Source organism: Schistocerca americana, chromosome 9, assembly GCF_021461395.2.
Source record: "Schistocerca americana isolate TAMUIC-IGC-003095 chromosome 9, iqSchAmer2.1, whole genome shotgun sequence".
Lineage (NCBI taxonomy): Eukaryota > Metazoa > Arthropoda > Insecta > Orthoptera > Acrididae > Schistocerca > Schistocerca americana.
Window position 1 is genome coordinate 123,921,377 of NC_060127.1, and position 26,031 is coordinate 123,947,407.

The 26,031-nt window shown below is 44.5% G+C and overlaps 1 protein-coding gene across 2 annotated transcripts in view; it reads right to left on the reverse strand.

Moving 5' to 3' along the window:
- Positions 1–765: 765 nt before the first annotated feature.
- The window catches only part of LOC124551319, a 40,780-nt gene continuing 15,514 nt past the window's right edge, over positions 766–26,031 (reverse strand). For both annotated transcript variants that reach the window (XM_047126330.1, XM_047126329.1), the window contains exons 2-4: positions 17,251–17,337; positions 4,615–4,850; positions 766–2,345 (exon numbers count right to left, since the gene is read on the reverse strand). In XM_047126330.1, coding sequence (XP_046982286.1) covers positions 1,718–2,345; positions 4,615–4,850; positions 17,251–17,337 — 951 coding nt within the window. In that variant the 3' untranslated portion in view covers positions 766–1,717. The remainder of the gene's footprint in view (positions 2,346–4,614; positions 4,851–17,250; positions 17,338–26,031) is intronic.

A 26,031-nucleotide genomic window follows, 5' to 3' on the forward strand; every position in this document is an offset into this window, starting at 1 on the left:
CTATCTTCTGAATCACTCCTTGCCTTTCATGCACCTCACCTCTTATAGATGCGGACGGATTTCTGTACAAGTTATAGATACCATTTCACTCCCTGTATTTTATTCCTACTCTCTTCAAAATTTCAAAGATTATAGGGCACTTAACATTGTCAAAAGCTTTCTCTAAATCTATAAATGCTATAAACATAGGTTTTTCTTTCTTCAATCTATCTTCTTGGATAAGTGGTACGATCAGGCATCTGTGTTCCTGTATTTCTCTGAAACCCAAACTGATTTTCCACATTGTTGCCTTTTACCAGTTCTTCCACTCTTGTGTAAATAGCTTGTGTCAGTATTTTGCATTGATGACTTATTAAACTAATGGTTCGATATAATTCACAACTCAGAGCGACTGCCTTATTTGGAATTGCAATTATTACGTTTTTCCTTAAGTGTGAGTGAGTGTATTTCCCCAGTATCATATATCTTGCACACCAGATGCAATAATTTTGTCGTGGTTAGCTCTCGCGCCGGCCTCAGTGACCGAGCGGTTGTAGGCGCTTCAGTCTGGAACCGCGTGACCGCTACGGTTGCAGATTCGAATCCTGCCTCGGGTATGGATGTGTGTGATGTCCTTAGGTTAGTTAGGTTTAAGTAGTTCTAAGTTCTAGGGGTCTGACGACCACAGATGTTAAGTCCCATAGTGCTCAGAGCCATTTGAACCATTTTTGAAGTTTCCCTTGTATAGACATTCTATATGTTCCTTCCGCCTTTCATTGTCTCCTTTGCTTAGTACCTGCAAAACTCTTGATATTCACACAGTCGCTTCTATTTTCTTCAGAGGTCTCATCCGTCCCCTAGTTCTGCATACCATTCCTGCTTACCTGTTCTGCACTTTCTGTCAATTCATATTTTATACATTTGTATTCTCTTGCTGCATTTTTATATTTTCTCCTTTCATCATTTAAACTCAGTTATTCAGGGACTTCTACTAGGTCTTGCTTTTTTACCTATGTGATCGTGTGCTGCCTTTACTATTTCATCTCTGAAAGCTATGCATCCAACTTCAATCGTATTCCTTTCACCTGTTACAGTCCAGTGTTTCGCGATGTTCTCTCTGAAACTTTCCTTCAGCCACATAGTCTGGAAAACTACCAAACAATTATCGAACGCATGTCAAGCACATTCGCAGCTGTATTGCGTTCCAATAGTGGAGGAACACGCTATTAAGCACATGGTAATTATGTTTTGGCTCAGCAGTATATGCATTTGCTACAACAAAGCATTTCTGGGTTAGCATCTGATGCTGATTTCAATTGTTTTGATGGTGGCCAATGGTGCCTAATTGTACTTAATGATGCAAAATATTTTCTGAGATCACATAAAAAAATTTGTACAATTCAAAAAATTAACTCTTTCATACCCAGCAGCGAAGAACCTGTCCATAGCTACCAAGGTGTGCGTTTTGTGAGCCAGTCTTTGGTGAGTCAGTAGCAGAGAGAACCACCGTTCCCATTTCTGGAGGCTTCATCTTTGCTGAGTTACAGAACTCTATTTAACCCGAAACAACAGCCACACTGCAATACTCACGTCTGGTGGTCACCATTCTTCACTCAGTCTCTTTCCTGGTGTATTCAACTACAAGTGTCCAACAATTGCTCCAGCCACTCGTCAAACACACACACTATTTGTACATCCAAGACATGAGGTCATCACACATATCTTACCAGATGGATCCTCACAGGTTACCTGCGCCCAACAAATGTTCCAGCTCTCTGTAAATGTCGCCCAATATTTTCACATAATCCCTCTGATTACACAATAGGTAGAAATTCTCCACAAAGCTTATGTCCTCATGGACTGCCTTCCACACCCGTTCGTTTTTAGGGTTGAGCTTGTACAGGTCACCACCAGCCTCTAGCAGCTCCAGACCTGGGACACTGCCCACATCCTGGCGCTGAAACAAGCTGAGGCTACTGTCATCGAGGCAGATGTTCGTCAGCAAGACGCATGTGACTCTGCCGTTCACCAGTGACTTGTTAATTTTTCTGTAGGAGGTGCAGTACTTGCTGAGACTGAAGTAACCGCCGGAAGTCTGGGTCAGCCACATGCGCCTGGCGATGGTCATCCTCCTAGCGGTTATGCGTCTGACCTGGACGAGCAGGGCGTGCACCTCAGAATGTTCCTCGCGTCGCCACACCAGCACCACATCGCCGAACTTGCCTGCATCGCGATTGTTGGGAGACAACTGGAAGAGAAGCCCACGCCTCAGGCAGCGGAGGAGGACCAGGGCCAGCACACGCTTCTTGTACGATCCTCCAAATTCTGCAGTGAGTGCTCCCTTCTTGTACTCCATAGCAGCAGACCTACAACAAGCAGGATGATGATGATGATGATGATGATGACAGTGGTGGTGGTGATGTTGGTTTTCGGGTACTCAAGTGCGAGGGTAGCAGCACCGTTTCTGAATATGAATGTACTTATTTAGTACGAAAGTAAGTCAAAAAGTATCTACACAACACCTTTCTAATATATTAGAACACCATTATAAAATCTACAATGGCACAATTTCGCAACATAGACACCGTACCCTGCCTGCCAACATCTTCTCTCTATCGCTGCATCAGTTTTCCAGTACCTTTAGAAACAAGTTTCTCAGTTGAGCAGCATGGGATGTACTCGCCACTCCCTTCCAAAATCTCTTTCTTCACTGGAGGAGAACTGACATCCTTTTAAACTAGAGGTGCTGTCTGGGCTCCAACAGGGTGGGCAGCTCCGTCAAAAATTTAAAATTAATACCAATAGTTTGGTGTGGGGTTCCTTACAATCTTGCAAGACGAAGACTTAATTATTTTGAATGGACTGCTTGTGCTAAACACATTCACTTTTCAAACTTCTCTCTCCATCAGGACAAACTCCGAGTGGTTCCCAGACAAACGAATCGTACATGAATTAGCATAACCAAAAGACTTTTAAAAGAAGTTTTAAATGACATTCAGATGAGTTGGTATCCAGCGAAAGTCGATTTCTTCCGTTCCTCATTTCATCCCAAAGTTGGCTCCATAAGGCATCAAACATTGTTCCCCTAATATCACTGCTGTGAAATGACGTACTTACCCCTTATAATCGCAAAGAACAGTGGAAAATTGAAATATATCAGAAGACGGATTCGAACCTTCATATTATAACACAAGGCTCAACGATTTGACACCACTGAGTAATGAAAGTGACGTCTCAAAACAACTAAGTTAACAAGGTATTATAAGAAGCTTGATGAGAACAACGAAGTAAAACAATCGATTCAGTGGTTTGTTAGAAAACATTCGACTTACTCGTATTTGGTTGTAGTTTGATGTATCGATTGAATGCTTCATTCATCCTTTTGAGTGAAACCAGTCTACGGAGACAACTGAAAGGAAATAATTGATTTAGCTAGCTGCTGTTTTATGGCCATTCATTTCTTTTGAGAGAAACCAGAAACCGAATGAAAACAGGGGGTACATTCTGTTGTAGTTATACATATTGACTAAGTTATTCGTTCTTTCTTTTCAAGTGAAACTATTCTGTAGTCTTTCTGTTGGCCACCCGTTAGATTAACTGTTGTTTACCTGTTCATTCTTTTGAGAGCAGTCAGTCTGTGGTACTTCTATTTGTTGAACCAAAGAACTGGTATACATCGGGCATATCTGTGGTACGAAAACATCTCGGGTGGAGAGGGGGGGCGGCGGGGGGGGGGGTGGGGGGGGGAGGAGTGCGGGGGGTTGGGGCGGCCGGCCGTGGCTGGAGGTACACAAAAGTTAAAATACGATATTGCAGTGCCTGTAGCGTTCAAAAGTACGATGCATAGTTCCTTCAGACTTGCATGCATGATCGAAGAAACAGGTGTTGTAGCGACTACAGCCGTTATGAAAACCACCAGCTGTATATGGGAATGATGACAATGAAAATTTATGCCTGACCAGGACTCGAGCCCGAATTTCTCGTTTTATGTGTGTGGTCGCCGTAGCTGCTTTGGCTATCTGTGTACGACACATGGCCAGAACCAAACTTCCATATGTTGTCGTTTCTGTCGCAAAATATATTCATACACACATTATGTAACTCCCATACCGGGGAGGACATTTTAATTGAAAGTTGCTGCCTGGTATCGGTGGATAAACACACTATTACAGTGTCCGTGTTGTCAAGAATGACACATTCATCCTTTGGATATGCATGCATATTCAAGAAGCGATGGTAGAGGAGATGAATAGAAAGGAAAGAGGAAGAACGGCAAGATCAAGGCATTTAGTGACAGAGATGTGACATGTGGTGAGAGCTGTAGAACCCCGCCACAAGAAGAAGAAGAAGAAGAAGAAATATTATGAGTGATGGATGAAAACTAGCGAAAAACGATACAAAGAATTTCAAAAATTCAAATCAAAAAGTAGTTGTTCATATATTCTAAGTGCAAATTTACAACGGAGAAACTTTGACGTCAGCCGAATATTGATATGTAACGGCAGAAGTACGAAAAAATATTTTTAAGTAAATGAATAAGTGAGACAGTTTAGACCTATAGCTTTTTTACATCTCTTTGAAATGAGATACATTACTTGTGCCTTAAAATTGTCATAATAATGTAGTAACGAGTACCTGGTGCCCTCGTCGCTATCCAGCCAGTGCTCATGCCACTTCGCTGCTTGCCCACAGCCACTGGAGCCTGCTGGAGACCCCACCTGATCCTCTGGCAGGGGTGTGGTGCACCCATCTGCAACGTCAGTGGCACGACAGGGGCTGCTGCTGCTATTGCTGCCATTTCCTCTCTTCTCGCGAAGATAGCTCAAAACTCCTACTGTTCTGAAGTTGTGAGGGTCAATGAAAATGGGCACCTGAAAAATAACACCTGTCTTTAGAATATAATCGCAACAAAGTGATAACGTAATAAGAACAGTAACTGTTTTGTGCTGTCTGCAGTACTAGGCACCCATGCCATGCCTAATTCTCAGGAAAGGAGAAGTATTATAGTGTAGTCAGCTGTTTTTCTTTCGAGGAAATGATTTACATATCGGTATTACGGAGGTTTTTAACATAGTCGGAACTGGAACTTTTTTTATGGCTACTTACAAGTCACCATTCACCTTCCAAAATGCACGTTAAGACAAAAAAAAGTACCACAAAGGAACCATCCGACTGGGATAGAAATGGGTAGTTGTGATGTGCATATACAGCCAAACAAGTGATTGCAATTTCAGGAAAATTGGGTGATATATTCAAGAGAAAGATCTTCACAAATTGGGCAAGTCAGTAAATCGTTGGTCCACCTCTGACCCTTATGCAAGCAGCTTCTCGTCGTGGCTTTGGTTGACAGAGTTGTTGTATGCCCTCCTGACGGGTACTGTCCCAAGCCTGTCCAACTGGCGCTTTAGACACTCAAAATCCCGAGTTGGTTCCTTCCAGTAACGCTAATCTTCTCAATTGGGGAGAGATGTGGCGACCTTGTTGGCCATGATAGGGGTTGAAAGGCACGAAGACAGGCAGCATAAACACTCGCTGTGTGTGGTTAGTCATTATCTTGCTGAAATGTAAGCCCAGGATGGCTTGCTATGGAGGACAACAAGCCTGGCCATAGAACATCGTCGACATATCGACATACCGCTGTGCTTTAAAGGCAGCTCAGTTGTCAACCAAAAAGGTCCTGCTATGAAACGAAATGGCATCCCAGATCATCATTCCTGGTTGTTGGGTGACAGTCAGGTTGGTATCCCACCACTGTCTGGGGCGTTCAAATGGCTCTAAGCACTATGGGACTTAACATCTGAGGTCATCAGTAGAACTACTTAAACCTAACTAATCTAAGGTCATCACACATATCCATGCCTGAGGCAGGATTCGAATCTGTGACAGTAGCAGCAGTGCGGTTCCAGACTGAAGCACCTAGAACCGCTCGTCCACAGCGGCCGGCGTCTGGAGCGTCTCCAGACACGTCTGCGCTGGTCATTGGGGTTCTATTCGAAGCAGGATTCATTACTGAATTTTACTCCAATCAATGATATTCCGGGCCAAATGTGCCCGACACCACTGAAAACGGGCTTGTTCACTTGTGGGTGTAGAGAGGTCAATGGTAGTTGATGCAAGAGACGCCGTGAGCTTAGTCTCCTTTCTGTGAGCTGCGTATTAATGGTCTCTGTGGGTACTGAAGCATCTATTGTACGTACGATGGATGAGAATGGTGAACACAGGGCTATGAGTACCTCTTGACGATTGCTTGGTCGACACATTCTGTCATCTTTCTAGGTCGACCACTTTCTTCCTGGTATTATATTCGACCATAGTTCACTCATTCCTGCAAACGTCGTCGAATAGTTACATCAGGCCCATTCAAATGTCGAGCAAATTACCTATTACTCCAATTGGCTTCTTTGAACTCAACTACACACCTTCTCTCAAACGCAGACATCTGTGTGTATTGCTCATGTATCTGTCTGTGGGGCATAATCACTGTGCATATGAATATACGGAACGAAATTTGGAAAAACTTTATGCCCTGGTATCGACACGACTGTTGTTTACTATCCTTGCCAGCTGTGAGGTGAAACCGCTCTGCAACATCACACATCCATCCATCGGCCGCCAAAGTTTATAAATTTGATTTTCTGTCGATACCTTCATGATTTACAATTTGTGACCAACTTGTATAACTCTGTATCGTTTTCTTTTTCTTAAGAGTGGATTAAAAGTACTCCGTATCACCTGGTTATCCCCCCCCCCTCCCCGTACAAAGTAACGTATGGGCACACTTCGGTACTATAACCCAAAAAAAAGTAATAAGTTTGCATAATCTATATACTGACTGGTTATAGTTAAACTTACCCTATTTAACACGTTATAGGACAGAAACTAATTACCGTACAAGTACCAAACTTGGTAGCATTAATCTCCGGAAAATTAAGTTCACAATTTCCATGCATCACAGCGCCACCGTCCAGTTCCAGCTGTGGCCACCAGGTGTCATGATCAGTCATTGTGGTTCACAGTCTCACAAACCTGACCAGCCGCAGTGCACTTGACATGTCAACATGGCCTTGGACAAAAGGAGCAGGGCATTATTGGTGAAGCTCTATTATCAAAACAACAGCAATGCTGCAGCTGCACTTCGGGAATATTGCTGGCTGAAAGGATTACGGAAGGGTGTTCTTCATCCACGTGCTGTGTGGAGCATTTTGAAGAAGTTTGAATCAACTGGAGAACCGGGCGTCGCTGCGGGAAGAGGCCAACGACCGCTTGCACCACGGGTTGTTGATGAAACCGCTGTTGCTATGGCAGACAAGGCAGCTCAAAATTCTCGATCGTCAGGCAGTACACGTGCTCTGCCACGACAGTTGAACATCCCGTGGTCCACTGTACGGAAGGCGCTTCGAATCATTCTCAAATGGTGTCCATACAAGATCCATATCGTACAGCAGCTTGCACCTCAGGACGCACGACAGCATGCCGATGTCGCTCTCCACTTTCGCGTAAGGATTGAAGTTGACGAGGGCTCGCCCTGGACCATCTTATGGACAGACGAAGCTAATTTTTCTCTGACGGATGAGGCGAACACACAGAATTGCCGAGGGTGGGAATCTTCACCACAATTCATTGTGCAGGAAGTTCCTCTGTATGGTGAACGTGTCAGCACATGGTGTGGCTTCACAGCTACGTTCATCATTGGCCCATTCTTTTTTGAAGAGACTGGCGCTACAGGATGAAAGACGTGCAGTGTGACTGGCCAGCGTTACTGCAATATGCTTCTCCAGGATGTCATACCCGCTCTGCACTAGAGAGACGCCTTGAACTCAACAGTTTTCATGCAGCATGTGACCCCACCGCACATCGCTCGTGAAGTTCACCTGCTTTTCCGAAACACAGTTGGAAACGATCGAATTGTCAGCCCGTCGTTTCCAAATGCTTGATCGGCACCATCACTTGATCTCACTCTCTCTGACTTCTGGTTGTGGGGCTTATCAGTAGGACAGGGTTTACCAGGGGAACATTCACACATGTGCTGGTCTGATGTGCAGCATATCAAGAGAGGTAGCCACCATACCGATGGACATGCTTCGTTCTGCCGTCCAAAATGCAATCCTGCGCTTTCAGACTCTTCTGGACACTGATCGGCGCCATATTGAACAGCTTTTGTAGCAGTCATGATACTGGTTTGTAATGGCATGATGTACCGTAGCAGCGTATTAAAAGTGTTTCAATTGAATTGATTCTGCATTATTTCTCTTCCTTAACATTAATGCCACCAACTTTGGTGTTTGTAGGGTAATTAGTTTTCATGTTATAACGTGTTAAACAGGGAAAGTTCAATTGTAACTATCCGGTATATAAAAAAGAGTGTTCGTTTGATTATTTGTTTGTAATTCAAAAAAACTACAGTTTTATTCCGACCTTCATGATATTTTTCGTACTTTATCTTCAAGACAAGAGGAAGATCATTTCCAACATAAGATTTCTGACTATAAATATATACATGTGTAATCTATAAAGGGGAAAGGTGGTTACCAAAAATCTCTAAAAAGTTTTTGGCCGATTTACTTCAAATTTCGTAACGATACTCTAGTGAACATGTGAGCGGACATAGACTACCCCTCTCTCTCTCTCTCTCTCCATAAGTATACAAGTTGAGTCAGGAGGTAAGGTACGTGCTTTGACGGGCGATACTACTGGTGATTCTGAATAAGAAAACTTCTAATAAATATATGGCATTTTCTTAACCGTCTCTGGGTATACCAATGAAAACAAAATGGTTCAAATGGCTCTGAGCACTATGGGACTCAACTGCTGAGGTCATTAGTCCCCTAGAACTTAGAACTAGTTAAACCTAACTAACCTAAGGACATCACAAACATCCATGCCCGAGGCAGGATTCGAACCTGCGACCGTAGCGGTCTTGCGGTTCCAGACTGCAACGCCTTTAACCGCACGGCCACTTCGGCCGGCCCAATGAAAACAGCTAGGAGCAGAAAAGGTGCAGGTGACGGAAAATTAAGACACTTTTATGTTATGGTTTGTTTAATTGTGTACGTTTCCTCACAGAAGATGTTCAAACAGTCCATCGTCAAATTCAGTGCATGATGCTGCTCTTGTAGACAGGTGTTGCGTCGACGATCGGAGCTCAGATTCGCTTTCCTTTACCTGGGCACAAGCACGTAAAATACGAGCTAGAAGTTCCTCTCTTGTGTCCACTCTGCTCTTGTAGACTTCACTCTTCAGCCAGCCCCACAAACAGTAATCCAATGGGGTAAGATCGGGTGACCTCGGTGGCCAAGCAATGACTCCACGGTGACAGATCCAACGACCAGGATACGTTGTGTTGAGATACTGTGTCACTGGCAGTACGGAATGTGTAGGAGCTCCGTCATGCTGAAAGTACACATGGGCTCGTGTTGCCACAGGAATATCCTCCACGCATTCAGATAACACATTTTGAAGAAACTCAAGATACCGTGTCCCAGTAAGACAGTTATCTAAAACAACTGGACCCATGAGTTGGTCATCAATAAAACGGCATCACACGTTGACTGAGAAACGTCGTTGAAATCTCGTTTCCACAGCAGCGTGCAAATTTTAATTTGCCCATACATGATAGTTGCGCGTGTTGTTGATTCCGTTGCGGGTAAATACTGACGTATCAGTGAACTGAATACGTGGAATTAATCGATCGTTGGCAATGATCCATTTACAGAATTCTTGCCGGGCGGCAGCATCATCTTCATGCAGATGTTGTACACTCTGCCGATGAAAGGGATACAAACTGTGCTCGTGTACTGTGCGTATCACTCGTGTCTGTGGAATACCAAGCTGGGTAGCAATTCTTCTAGAGCTAGTAGTAGGGTTGCGTTCCACTAATGAAGAATGTTTTCAGCTACATTAAGAGTTTGTTGTACGGGACGTTGAGAGACAACATTTACGCTGGGAAGCGTACCACGCTCACGGAATCCGTGAAACACCCAGCTAAACCCCCTGCTATCTGGCCCTCTGCGATTCGGAAATCGTTGTTGGTATTCTCGCACATCACCTCTTTAATTCCCATTGGACAAACCACAGACAAACAACATGTCAGCATACTCTGCATGTGTGAAGATCCGTGGCATTTTCACCACACAAAACTGTATTCGTTGTTCACGCAACAACACTGTAGTACCTTTCACTACGACAAGCACTGTCGGACTGAGACTTGAGGTAAACAAATGCACTATGCACAAGTGAACTGCGTACTGACATAGTAAGGATGACGCTACACGTTTCCCTTTCCTAGTAGTTTTCATTGGTTTACTCGGAAACGATTACGAAAAGGGCACATGTTTATTAGAAGTTTTTTGTTCAGAATCACCACTTGAATCACCCCTCAAAGCATGTACCTTTACTCCTGACTCACTCTGTATATACACTCATCAAAAAAAGTTTTGCATCACCTCGGTTCCGAGAGTTCCGGAACCTGTACAGAAAATTGGAATGCAGATCCACATAAACATCATTGCACGCCTGTATTCGTTGTGGCATACTATCCACAAGTTCATCAAAGCGCTTTTGGTCCAGATTTTCCCACTCCTCAACGGCGATTCGGCGTAGATCCTCAGAGTGGTTGGTGGGTCACGTCATCCATAAACAGCCCTTTTCAATCTTTCCCAGGCATGTTCGATAGGGTTCATGTCTGGAGAACATGCCGGCCACTTTACTCGAGCAATGTCGTTGTCCTGAAGGAAGTTATTCAAAAGATATGCACGATGGGGGCGCGAATTGTTGCTCTTGAAGACGAATGCCTCACCAATATTCTGACGATATGGTTTTACTATCGGTCGGAGGATGGCATTCACGTATTGTACAGCCGTTACGGCACTTTCCATGACCACCAGCGGCGTTCGTCGGCCCTACATAATGCCACCCCAAAACAGCAGGAAACGTCCACATTGCTGCATTCGCTGGACAGTGTGTTTAAGGCGTTCAGCCTGACCAGATTCCCTCCAAACACATCTCCGACGATTCTCTGGTTAAAGGCATATGCGACAGTCATCAGTGAAGAGAACGTGATGCCACTCCTGAGCGGTCCATTCGGCATGTTGTTGGGCCCATCTGTACCGCACTGCATGGTGTTGTAGTTGCAAAGATGGACCTCGCCATGGATGTCGGGAGTGCAGTTGTGCATCATGCAGCCTATTGCGCAAAGTTTGAGTCTTAACGCGATGTCCTGTGGCTGCGCGAATAGCATTATTCAACTTGATAGCATTGGTGTCAGGGTCCCTCCGAGCTATAATCCGTAGGTAGCGACCATCCACTGCAGTAGTAACACGTGGTCGCCACGAGCGAGGCATGTCATCAAGAGTTCCTGTCTCTCTGTATCTCCTCCATGTCTGAACAACATCGCTTTGGTTCAGTCTGAGATGCCTCGACACTTCCCTTGTTGAGAGCCTCTCCTGGCACAAAGCAACAATACGGACGCGATCGAACTTCGGTATTGACCATATAGGCATGGCTGAACTACAGACAACACGAGCTGTGTACCTGCTCCCTGGTGGAATGACTGGAACTGATAGGCTGTCAGGCCACCTCCGTCTAATAGGCGCTGCTCATGCAAGGTTGTTTACATCTCTGGGCAGGTTTAGTGACATCTCTGAATAGTCAACAGGACTGCGTTGTGATACAATATCCATAGTCAACGTCTATCTTCAGGGGTTATGGGAACTGGGGTGATGCAAAACTTTTTTTGATGTGTGTGTATAGCCGATTTACTTCAAATTTCTACATGCAGATGAAATACATTATCTGATGATGACTCAATGTGGCACAAGCCCAATCACTCTATGTGGTAGTGACAACCGCACACGTATGAAGCCATCTAAAAAGGATATTATGGAGCTGATTCCCCATCGAAAATGATCATACTCCTTCAGCGCAGCATGACTGCGATATTCGCTCCTGCCAAGTTGTTCGAGGTGCCTGCAGGCAGACAACCCCTCGACACACCTTCTCATTCACATGCCTACCTGTAGACGCCTAGGAATACTTGACAGGTTGAAACTTCCTGGCAGGTTAAAATTGTGTGCCGGACCAAGACTCGAACTCGGGGCTTTGCCTTTCGCGGGCAAGTGCTCTACCATCTGAGCTACCCAAGCACAACTCACACCCCATCCTCACAGCTTTACTTCTGCCAGTACCTCGTCTCCTACCTTCCTGCGAGTTCGAGTCTCGGTCCAGTCCACAGTTTTATTCTTCCAGGAAGTATCATATCAGCGCACACTCCGCTGCAAAGTGAAAATCTCATTCTGAATACTTCACAGGTTGTTTCAGTACATTTTCACGTGTAACATTCTCGGTAAAGATAGGTAGGTGGATTTCGTGAACCGAAGACTCTTAGAGGAATCCTTTGCCGCTCTGTTCACATGTGTGTTAATGTTGCACCCCCTCATCACCAAGCTACAGGAGGATGCGAAACAGGAGGTTTAAAAATCATAAGCACCTTCTGCTGCTTCGAGTCACGTTCAGATTCCATCGAATGGTACTGAGGGGTCCCTAGTGGTTGGTTGGGTTGTTTTGGGGAAGGAGACCAGACAGTGAAGTCATCGGTCTCATCGGATTAGGGAAGGACGGGGAAGGAAGTCGGCCGTGCCCTTTGAAAGGAACCATCCCGGCATTTGCCTGGAGCGATTTAGGGAAATCACGGAAAACCTAAATCAGGATGGCCGGACGCGGGATTGAACCGTCGGGTCCCTAGTGGTGCGAACCTCTACACGAGAGTAAAATTGCCGATCGCGCTGCATTCCGAATGAATGCCATCACGTTCATTAGAGGTGCAACCCCCAGTGTGCTCAGGGAAGGCTTGAAACGTCGAGGGTTGTCAGTAGTGTCGAAGGCTGTGAAGAACTTCGTCCTGTTGCTCATCGCATTCTGAACTGTGTGGATATCAACGCCCCAGGGAAAATGGTGGTTCCATTTATGAACCCCCCCCCCCCCCCCCCCCCCGTAGCCCTTTCGTGTGGATCCTGAGCGGCTGTGTGTGTGAAACGTTTCCCTCGGGCACCCGTAAACAAACCACGTGACTTCAACGCTGGCGTCGCGGTTCTGACCTCCACAGCAGAGGCGTCAAGAGAAGGGGTGAAATGTGGGTAAGAAGGGTTGCGACGACCTTCCTACCGTGTGACACGTCGACGGCGGTGTTGGGAAGAGTTGTAGTGGAATTTGGTGCCAATGTGACACCATTAACCCACCTCACATGAAGTTCTGAGCTTTGGCCTTTTCTTCACATGCGTCGACACGTTGCTGTTTGAAACGCCACAAGGCAAATGCTGGTTGTCACCTTTTAGCCAAATTTCAACCCCGCCTCCGTAGCGCAGCGGTAGTGTTACCGCCTACAGCGCTAGGGGGCCCGGGTTCGATTCCCAGCAAGGGGCTGGGTGTTGTGTGTCCTTCACCATCATTTTCATCATCACTGACACGCAAGTCGCCGAAGTGGTGTCAACTACAAAGACTTGCAATACGGCGGCCGAACCCCGAAGGGGATACCCCGGCCAATAAATGCCATACGCTCATCTCATTTTCAACCCTTTGCATCGCAATTGGGAATAACTGCGGAATGAGGGGATTTCGAAAAAAATAATCCTATAATTCTGTTGCGCAGCGCGCAATATTAGCCAGAGACTTTACCACTTGTAAATAGTTAGGTCAGTAAAAGCTAATTACAGTCCATTTGTCAGTATATTGTACACCGTATTAGGCAACCTTCAATATCATCTTAAGACGGTCATTATTATTGTGCAATATGAAATATTGCGCAGTATGGTCGCCAGTCTATGGGCCACTTAAGGTACGTTTCACATGTAGCGTAGATGAGCTAAAGAGAAATTCCATTGGCTAATTATGTGATTGTCTTTCAGTAATCGTATTAATTCAGTTAAGGACTTGCTGCGTCAAGATTGATTGTTAGATCCACAGTAAAGCAGTAGGTATTTCTAGGCAATCAGCGAGTACTCATGATCATATGTGCTTCTTCTTCAACACTCTGGAGTCATTCATTGTGAGCTAAGAAGGGTTTCACTTACTGGCTAAGATAGTACATTTTTTCAGTGGATGGCTTCAGTCGTGTCGAAGAAGTGACTTCTGTCGTATCGGGATACGTGACTGAATACGAGTTTGCACATTTCATCTGATACTTACACATTTTTTTCGAATGCGCCCTCCTCAGCTGACATGGCCCTTCACTGCCCCAAACTTTTGCCTACTATATTCCTGATTAATATTCTTCAGTCCCAATTTTCACATGCATATGTTGAGTATAAGTGATTTATAGATGCCCGTTTTTGTTTTTCTATATATACATTTGCTCTTTAGGATACCACACAAGGCATAAAATATTTCATGTACGTTTTCAATCCTAATTTTACGTTGTGGGCTTCATTTACGAATCCTCCATCTCACATATTAACACTTCATTTATTTCTTCAACTGTTTCGGTTTGGATGTTTATAATTCTTATTATCTTTGGCAGTATAAGTGAGCACAGAATAATTTGTTTTGTTGCTGATATTGTTGAAGGTAAAGCTAAAAAACTGAAATTTGGATCTTCGGTAACACTTGAACATTTTAAGTGTCAAATTCCTTAAAAAAAACATAAATACAAGGGGAAGTCAGAAAGTAAAGAGATTTTTGAGAAAAAGAAGCCGGCCGGGGTGGCCGAGTGGCTCTAGTCGCGAAGTCCCGAACTGCGCGACTGCTACGGTCGCATGTTCGAATCCTGCCTAGGGCATGGATGTGTGTGATGTCCTTGGGTTAGTTAGGTTTAAGTAGTTCCCAAGTTTTAGGGGACTGATGACGTCAGATGTTAAGTCCCATAGCGCTCAGAGCCATTTGAGAAGAAAAATATTTATTCTGATGACAGAAAATTGAAACACACATTATTTTTCTACACACCCTCCCTGGACTTCAACACACTTTATCCAACGTTTCACAAGTTTTTTGATTCCGTCGGAAAAAAGCTTCCTGGTTGTGCCTGTAAACAATTTTGCACCGCATCAACGACGTCTACATCGGTTTGCGAATCTTCTTCCCCTGAGCGCTTCCTTCACTGGTCCAAACATAGAAACCAGTTGGAGCCAGGCCTCGACTGTATGGCGGGTGTTCCAGCAATTCGAATCCCAACTTCTTTACTGTTCCAGCCCTCCGTTTGGAAGAATGTGGCCGAGCGTTTTCTTGCTGCAGGGTAACAACTTTTCGCAGTTTTCCGCGATGATAACGAGTCAAATTTTTACGAGAAATGACCATCCTTTGCGTCTTACTCTACGCTGGAAGTTATTCGGTACCCATCTTGCACATACTTTCCCAAAGTTTAGCCTGTCGTATAAGATGGAATGTGCTGAACCATGGCTGATATGTAAAGTACTGGCGATTTCGTCCACTGTGTTTTCCATCACCACTCCCTCAACGACTTCCAAATTGTCCACAGTTGTTGACGTCGATGACCTGCCCGATCTTTCCTCGCCATTCCTTGTTTCAAGCGCTCTGTTCATTCGTAGATCTTGCTACGCTATAAATAGCTGTCACCACACTACACTCGTATTCGACGAATAATTTTCACAGGTTTAACGTCTTCGGCAAACAAAGAGCGCAAGACTGCCCTTATATCCTCCTTGGTGCAGATTGACAATGGAGCTGCCATGTTCCACGGTCTGCTACAATACACAACTAGCGCGAGAATAAGACTGACACGTTGTGTAGAACTGTTCCAGACGACACACTTCAGCCCTGGATACTAGCAGTGTTACCAAGCCCTTCGGTGGCAAACTGCAAAAGTCCCTTTACTTTTTGATTCCTCCTCGTTGTTGCCGAAAGATTTACAGTGAAGCGCCAAAGAAATTGGTATAGGCATGCGTAATATGGAGATTTGTAAACAGGCAGTATATGGCGCTCCAGTCGGCAATCCCTATATAAGACAAGCGTCTGGCGCAGTTGTTAGATCGGTTACTGCCACTAAAATGGCAAAATATCAAGATTTAAGTGAGTTTGAACGTGGTGTTATAGTCAGCGCACAAGGGATGAGACACAGCATCTCCGAGGTGGCGATGAAGTGGGGATTTTCCCGTACGACCATTTCACAAATGGACCTTGAAATCAGGAATCCGGTAAAACACCAAATCTCCGACATCGCTCGGTCGGAAAAAGATCCTGCAAGAACGGGACCAACGACGACAGAGGAGAATCGTTCAGTGAGACAGAAGTGCAGCCCTTCCGCAAACTGCTGCAGATTTCAATCCTGGGCCATCAACAAGTGTCAGTGTGCGAACCACTCAACGAAACATCATCGATATGGACTTTCGGAGCCGAAGGCCCACTCGTGTACTCTTGATGACTGCACGACACAAAGCTGTACGCCTTGCCTGGGCCCCTCGACACCAACATTGGACTGTTGATGACTGGAAACATGTTGCCTGGTCGGACAAGTCTCGTTTCAAATTGTATCAAGCGGATGGACGTGTACGGATATGGAGACAACCTCATGAATCCATGGACCCTGGATGTCAGCAGGAGACTGTACAAGCTCGTGGAGGCTCTGTATTGGTGTGAGGTGTGTGCAGTTGTATTGATATGGGACCTCTGATACGTCTAGATACGCCTCTAACATATGACATGCACGTAAGCATCCTGTTTGATCACCAGCATCCACTCAAGTCCATTGTGCGTTCCGACGGACTTGGGCAATTTCAGCTGGACAATGCGACACCCCACACCTCCAGAATTGCTACAGAATGGCTTTAGAAACACTCTTCTGAGTTTGAACACTTCCGCTGGCCACCAGACTCCCCAGACATGAACATTATTGACCATTTCTGGGGTGCCTTGCAACGTGTTGTTCAGAAGAAATCTCCACCCCTTGTACTCTTACGGCTTTACGAACAGCCCTGCAGGATTCATGGTGTCAATTCCCTCCAGGACTATTTCAGACATTAGTCAAGTCCATGGCACGTCGTGTTGTGGGACTTCTGTGCGCTCGCTGGGGCCGTAGATGATACTATGCAGGTGCACCAGTTTCTTCAGCGTATTTTCGAAAGGAAATCTTATAGTTCTACTCAAACCAAATACTTAAATTTGCAATAGGCGTGAACCACTGAACAATCGAATTACAATATCATAGTGCAATAACGCAATCAGAACACCTCCAAATATTTTCATTCAGAAAAATTTCACAGACCTTAATGTGACACCTCCCTCATAGATAAAGCATCAGTTGTTATTAAAAAAAATCATCATACTTACCCATACGTGTCCTTGCTCCCAGGCCTTTTCGGCGATGAGACTGAGACACTGTCTTGGGATATCTTCATACATCAGGTTTACAGCAGACTGAAACGTGAGACTATGTCAGTAGGGATTCTATTTTTAATGATCTTACTTGTGATAAAACAAAACAATAATCACTAAGAAGTTATTGAGTTTTTCGATATGACTACATTTTGTGTCACATTGAAAATACTCTTTCGTCCCAATCTTGTCACAAAGCACTCCTGAACTATTAGTGTCGGCCGCGTTTGTACGGTAAACATCGTAGAGTTCTGGATGGTAAAGTGACCAGTGTGATTTTTTACATTAACTACAGCAGCGCAGATACATCGAAAATGATGTAACATATTCACATGTTAACCTTGTCAAAGTGTGTGTACTGTTCCATAGCTCTGTATTTTAATCACTTCACTCAAATTCCACATTTGCACTTCGATAATGAATAAAGGAAGCACCTACAGAAACACATCACCTTCTGTTTTGGGAAACATGAGTCTATAAGCAAGTGGTAACATACAATGTTTCGAGCAAATGCTGGGCTTTTTGCCAAGTAATAACTCATTTATGACTCTTGTGAATCTGATGGATATATTAGTTATCCATTACACTGTAGTGTGTATTTTGTATTGAACCAGGGACCTACAAACGACGGAGAGGCTTCGTCTCGCCGTAGCTCTCAGTGGGTTACAATCCCCCAAAAGGCCACAGCAGTCCATCCACCCCACCGCCGCCCCACACCGAACCCAGGGTTATTGTGCGGTTCGACCCCCAGTGGATCCCTCATGGAAACGTCTCATACCAGACGAGTGTACCCAAGAAATTTGCGTGGTAGAGTAATCATGGTGTACGCGTACGTGGAGACAGTGTTTGTGCAGCAATCACTGACATAGTGTAACTGAGGCGGAGTAAGGGGAACCAGCCCGCATTCGCCGAGGCAGATGGAAAACTGCCTAAAAACCATGCACAGACTGGCCGGCACACCGGACCTCGACACTAATCCGCCGGTCGGATTTGTGCCAGGGACCGGCACGTCTTCCCGCTCGGGAAGCAGCGTGTTAGACTGCGTGACTAGCCAGGCAGGCCAGCTACATGTCCTTCTGTAGTCTTTACGACCATTAAGAGAAATTTGTGGCACAACTTGACTAGAAGAAGGGATCGGTTGGTAGGGCATATTCTGAGGCATCAAGGGATCACCAATTTAGTACTGGAGGGCAGCGTGGATGGCAAATATCGTAGAGGGAGACCAAAAGATGAATACACTAAACTGATTCAGAAGGATGTAGGTTGCAGTAGGTACTGGGAGATGAAGAACCTTGCACAGGATAGAGTAGCATGGAGAGCTGCATCAAACCAGTCTCTGCAGTGAAGACCACAAAAGCAACAACTTCCAAGCATTGACTGCACATATAAACTGAGTTTGAAAGTTAAATGATCTTGATAGGTCGCAGAACTGATTCGTCTTAGAATTTTAGAGGTACTTTTATTCGACTGCAGCCGTTCGTCACAGGGTGCTTCTCTTGTTGTAAATAAAAGGCGGTAACGTGGAAAAGCGAAATATGTTTGTAGAAAATGAAAAAAGTCGCTAAATATTTTTTCTGATGAATGTACAATTTTCTCTCATCGAAGGCGATTATATTCCGAATATCCCTCGAATGTCGCCAACAATACTGAAATGAAACTGCATACAAAAACCTAAAACTGCAAGGTCCATACTATATTTCACTAGTCAAGGTAAGAACTGAAGTAAATTGCCACATTATTATATAAATTAAAAAGGGAGTTAGACTATGAGCTACACAGGAATGGCATACCGTATCTGATAGTTAATGACATGTATACATGTTGCCGTTCTTAGGAGTCGTCAGTCGCGTTTTCTGTGGCATTTCGCTAGTTATTTGCAAATTTCTTTTTTTCCAATGTGTAGCTGGAGTCAGCACAGACAAATGCTGCTCATCACTTTTGTAAGCGACGCCAAACGTCAATGGAAAGCGTAAGTTTATTTGCCATTACAAATAAAGTTTTATGTGCCCAATCGGCAGAGCGGTAGAAAATTAGTCTAGTGTGATATTCCTTTTATCGATGTGTATTAACGGGGGCAGTAAAACACGAAGAATAGCCAGTACCCCAGCACCGCTATGGCCCACTGCGTTTGCTACTGCGTGCAGCAGCACTTCTTAGTCGCTGCTGTAGTACTGGTTAATCTTCGTGTTTAACTGTTGCTGTTACGAGAGTCACTCCAAAAGAAATGCGCACTATTTTCCTAAAAATACAGTTTTCATTCTGCATGTGTGAAAGTTTCACAGTGTGTAGATACGTCATTCCCGCTTGTTTTCAAACTTAGTTCAACCTGCTCCCGTGAGTGGCGCCGTCACGGCATGTCTTCAAGATGGCTGCTACACTTGACGTTCGTCAGAAGCAATGTGCTGGCATAGAATTCCTGTGCTGTCAAAACGAGACAGTGGGAAACATCCACAAGAGGCCGAGAAAGGTGTATGGAGATGCTTCTGTCGATCGCAGTACAGTTAGTCGGTGGGCAAGCCGGTTACGTGATGAAAGCGGGCACGGCAATATTTAGGATTGTCCTCGCAGTGGCAGGCCTCGTACTGCACACACTCCAAACAATGTGCAGAGAGTTAACGAATTGGTGACTGCTGACAGACGCATCACAGTGAACGAATTGTCACGCTACATCTGGATAGGGGAAGGAAATGTTTGCAGAATACTGAAAGTGTTAGCGTTATAAAAGATTTGTGCCAGGTGGGTTCCCAGGATGTTGATAGTGGCTCACAAAGAAACAAGAAAAACGGCATGCAGCGAACTTTTAGAACAGTACGAGAATGGTGGAGATGAATTTCTTGGAAGAATTGTGACAGGTGATGAAACATGGCTCTATCATTTTTCACCAGAGACGAAGAGGCAATCAATGGAGTGGCATCATGCAAATTCGCCCAAAAAAAAAAAAAAAAAAAAAAAAATTTCAAAACTACACCTTCTGCTGGAAAAGTTACGGCTACGGTGTTTTTCGATTCTGAAGGACTCTTGCTTGTGGATATCGTGCCAAGTGGAACCACCATAAATTCTGATGCATATGTGACGACACTGAAGAAACGTCAAGCTCGACTGAGTCGTGTTCGACCACATCGGCAAAAGCAGGATGTTTTGCTGTTGCACGACAATGCACGGCCACATGTCAGTCAAAAAACCATGGAAGTGATCACAAAACTCGGATGGACAACACTGAAACACCCGCCTTACAGTCCTGACCTGGCTCCATGTGACTATCATCTCTTTGGGAAACTGAAAGACTCTCTTCATGGAACAAGATTTGAAGATGATGACTCCCTTGTGCACACTGCCAAACAGTGGCTCCAACAGGTTGGTCTAGAATTTTACCGTGCGGGTATACAAACGCTGGTTCCAAGATGGCGTAAGGCCGTTGAGAGGGATGGAAATTATGTGGAGAAATGAAAATATTGTTCCTAAAGGATGTATCTACACACTGTAAAACTTTCAAACATGTAGAGTAATAGATGGCTTTAAAAAAAATAGTGTGCATTTCTTTTGGAGTGACCATCGTAATATGCACGAATAAAGCAGTAGACTACTCTAGGTCACGTAAAATTTCATTTTAAAGTCATTCCATTTGTAACAGGAAACAAACCTACGCCCCCCGTCGACGCTGGCCATCGCGTGAGACACTTGATGAGCAGCATTTGTCTGGGCTCACTCCGGCTATACCTTGCAAAAACTAAACTTCAAATTCCTGTCGCAACAAGAGAGAAATAGCGCCTGATGAACCATGGGAGACACATCCAATATGCGGGGTGTAAACGGTATAAGCTGCCAAAAACTCATGGCAGTAGATCACAAGTAATTAATTTAAAAGTCTAGTAACATGATTGTCCCTTTCCTGCGGTGGTCCCAGGTCACTGTTTTTGGACATGTTGACATTGGACAGCGCACCCGGATTAGATGTGACTTGTGGAAACATGACGCACCGCGGTCCGCCTGCTTAGCTGCGTGGTAACGTGCCTGCCTCCCATGCAGCGGGCTTGGGTTCGATTCCCGGGATTGGTTGGAGATTTTTCTCCACTCCTCACCATCGTTTCATCCTCATCACCGGCACACAAGTTGCCCAATGTCGCGTCGACTGAAATAAGACTTGCACTTCGTGGCTGAACTTCCCCGGTTGGGGCCTCCCGGCCAACAATGCCTTACGATCATTTCATTTTTTCTTTATGCACAACAGACTGGGAGAGTTCATTAAACAGGATCAAACCTTTACGAGATTGCCTGCTCCACCCCCTCCTCCAACACAGCCGCACTTATGTACGCATCGGTTCGTGCGAAATAAATTGCTCACCTTCTAGCAGTAATTTATCGTAGATCGCTTGAGCCACGAAAGGTTCGTAACGACAGGAAAAAAAACGCAGGTCATTCCCGTTTTTAAGAAAGGCCGTAAGACAGATCCACATGATTATAGACTTATATCGCTGACGTCAGTCTGTTGTAAAATTAGGTAACATGGTTCATGCTCAAGAATCTACATCTATATCCATACTCCGCAAGCCACCTGACGGTGTGTGGCGGAGGGTACCCTGAGTACCTCTATCGGTTCTCCCTTCTATTCCAGTCTCGTATTGTTCGTGGAAAGAAGGATTGTCGGTATGCTTCTGTGTGGGCTCTAATCTCTCTGATTTTATCCTCATGGTCTCTTCGCGAGATATACGTAGGAGGGAGCAATATACTGCTTGACTCCTCGGTGAAGGTATGTTCTCGAAACTTTAACAAAAGCCCGTACCGAGCTACTGAGCGTCTCTCCTGCAGAGTCTTCCACTGGAGTTTATCTATCATCTCCGTAACGCTTTCGCGATTATTAAATGATCCTGTAACGAAGCGCGCTGCTCTCCGTTGGATCTTCTCTATCTCTTCTATCAATACTATCTGGTACGGATCCCACACTGTTGATCAGTATTCAAGCAGTGGGCGAACAAGTGTACTGTAACCTACTTCCTTTGTTTTCGGATTGCATTTCCTTAGGATTCTTCCAATGAATCTCAGTCTGGCATCCGCTTTGCCGACCATCAACTTTATATGATCATTCCATTTTAAATCACTCCTAATGCGTGCTCCCAGATAATTTATGGAATTAACTGCTTCCAGTTGCTGACCTGCTATTTTGTAGTTAAATGATAAGGGAACTATCTTTCTATGTATTCGCAGCACATTACACTTGTCTACATTGAGACTCAATTGCCACTCCCTGCACCATGCGTCTATTCGCTGCAGATCCTCCTGCATTTCAGTAAAATTTTCCATTGTTACAACCTCTCGATACACCACAGCATCATCTGCAAAAAGCCTCAGTGAACTTCCGATGTCATCCACATGGTCATTTATGTATATTGTGAATAGCAACGGTTCTATGACACTCCCCTGCGGCACACCTGAAATCACTCTTACTTCGGAAGACTTCTCTCCATTGAGAATGACATGCTGCGTTCTGTTATCTAGGAACTCTTCAATCCAATCACACAATTGGTCTGATAGTCCATATGCTCTTACTTTGTTCATTAAACGACTGTGGGGAACTGTGGTGGTGGTGGTGGTTAGTGTTTAACGTCCCGTCGACAACGAGGTCATTAGAGACGGAGCGCATGCTCGGGTTCGGGAAGGATTGGGAAGGAAATCGGCCGTGCCCTTTCAAAGGAACCATCCCGGCATTTACCTGAAACGATTTAGGGAAATCACGGAAAACCTAAATCAGGATGGCCGGAGACGGGATTGAACCGTCGTCCTCCCGAATGCGTGGGGAACTGTATCGAACGCCTTGCGGAAGTCAAGAAACACGGCATCTACCTGTGAACCCGTGTCTATGGCTCTCTGAGTCTCGTGGAGCAATAGCGCGAGCTGGGTTTCACACGACCGTCTTTTTCGAATCCCATGGTGATTCCTACAGAGTAGATTTCCAGTCTCCAGAAAAGTCATTATACTCCAACATAATACGTGTTCCAGAATTCTACAACTGATCGACGTTAGAGATATAGGTCGATAGTTCTGCACATCTGTTGACGTCCCTTCTTGAAAACGGGGATGACCTGTGCCCTTTTCCAATCCTTTGGAACGCTACGCTCTTCTAGAGACCTACGGTACACCGCTGCAAGAAGGGGGGCAAGTTCCTTCGCGTACTCTGTGTAAAATCGAACTGGTATCCCATCAGGTCCAGCGGCCTTTCCTCTTTTGAGCGATTTTAATTGTTTCTCTATCCCTCTGTCGTCTATTTCGAATTATGATGTTTTTGCAAAATGAACATTTCCTCTATAAAAATGAAAATGGATTCCGCAAACAGAGACCCTGCGAAACTAAGCTCGCTCTGTTCCTCCATGAGATCCACAGCGCAGTGGACAACGACGCTTAGGATGAGGCCGTGTTCCTTGATTTCAGTAAGGCATTTGACACCGTCCCGCATTGCTGTTTAATGAAAAGAATACGAGCTTACGAAGTATCGGAGCAGACCTGCGACTGGATTCAAGACTTTCTTGCAGATAGAACTCAACACGTTGCTCTTAACGGAACTAAATCGACAGATGTAAAGGTAATATCCGGAGTACCACAGGGAAGTGTGATAAGACCGTTGCTGTTTACAATATATATAAATGATCTAGTAGAAAGCGTCGGCTGCTCTTTAAGGCTATTCGTAGATGATGCAGTTGTCTATGCCAAAGTAGCAACGCCAGAAGTTAGTTAGAATTTGCAGAACGAGCTGCAAAGAATTGATGAATGGCGCAGGCTCTGGCAGTTGACCCTGAACGTAAATAAATGTAACATATTCCGCATACATAGGAAAAGAAATCCACTATTGTACAGCTACATTATTGATGATGAACAGCGGGGGACAGCGTTTGCCGTAAAATATGTAGGAGTAACTCTCCAGAGCGACATTAAGTGGTACGACCATATAAAACATATAGTGGGAAAAGCAGATACCAGACTCAAACTCATAGGAAGAATCTTAAGGAAATGTAACTCATCCGCGAAAGGAGTGGCTTATAAGGCGCTTGTTCTCCCGATTCCTGAGTATTGTTCATTTGTCTGTGATACTTATCAGGTAGGACTGATAGACGACATAGAGAAGATCCAACGAAGAGCGGCGCGTTTCGTCACGGGATCGTTTAGCTGGCGAGAGAGCGTTACGGAGATCGAAACTAACTCCAGTGGCAGACGTTACAAGAGAGGCGTTGTGCATCACGGAGAGATTTACTATTGAAATTTCGGGACAGCACTTTGCACGAGGAGTAAGACAACATATTACTTCCCCTTACATACATCTCGCATATTGACCACAAGGAGGTAGTTCGAGAAATTAGAGCCAATACAGAGGCTTACCGACAACCATTCTTCCTTCCCCCGCACTGTTTGCGAGTGGTCAGTGTTGGAGGGATCAGATAGTGGTACCGAAAGCACCCTCTGCCACACACCATTAAGTGGCTCGCGGAGTATGATGTAGGTGGAGATTTTCCGCTGCGCGTGTTGAAATCGCGAGCGTGAGCCGCAAACATGTAGGCAACGACGGCCTGCGTGGTTGAGTCACTGCAATGCTCCAATCCTGGGCAGTCGCCATGTTACCTGTGTTGACGTTATTTCAGCTCTGTTAAGGGGGGAAACCACATTAGTAGGTTAAAAATATACGATTTTTTAAAATTGCATAAATCGGAAGGTTAACTATCTAAGAATACCTGTCAAAATTTCAAAGCGAAATTCGCATTCGTTTAGATTTTCTGAGCATAGAACCGAGTGCACATCGGGTCCAGAAGGAAATTCTTCCAATATATTAAGATTTAGCAAGGGATGAATTACTGGAGAGATGTTTAGGTGGCCACACTTCAACTGCGAATGAAAGTTTTAATTCTACCTCCTAAACACTTGCACTCCGGACTGAAAGTCGTTGAATTGGCATCGTATGTAGCAGCGGGCTTATTCAATGAAGGAAATTCATCCCTTCTGATGGTCATGAACGAGGCAGGAATTGTAGTAGGCACACGAAGCTTCAGTTATGCCGAACAAATGGATAACCAGCGCGTGAGCCGGCAGAATCGACGTAGTTAGATGGAATCGAAGGAAGGTCGGAAAGCTCGAAAGCACTGCTGCAAGTGCAAAACGAAGCCTATCACGAAGACGAAGGATTGGTATATGATGCTGGACTCGCAAATTAATCGATAAGCATTTTACCCTATTGTTAACTTCTTTGAATTTCTAGTTTCCGCGAATTTATTTTTCAAACGCGTTTATCTCGAAATGACTTTTTTCACATTTGCGTGCAGTCTAACTCAAAAAGTGTAGAACGGATCATCATGAAAATAGATAGTATGATTCTTTACAAAATTACGAATTATATGAACTAAATCTGAGATGATATCATGATTTTAAGGGTATTTTTATTTGTATACTTAGAAAAAATATAGCGAAAATCGAAGTAAACTATTCCAACGCCTGCAAAATGTTTAATTTTCATTATTTTCACCTGAATTGAGGTTCATATTCTTAGAAAATAAGTAATTAATGTAAACTCAAAACCTTTTTGATTTCAGATGAAAATCGGAATGACTATACGGCACGCAATTGAAGAACTATACTCACAGCCTTCAGCGGACATCACAACGTAACTTTGTTATTTTTGACTGGAATTATTGAGAAAATTCGCAAAAACTGTTCGAAATATGAATAAAATGATGTCAAAATTTGATTAAATTCTAATTA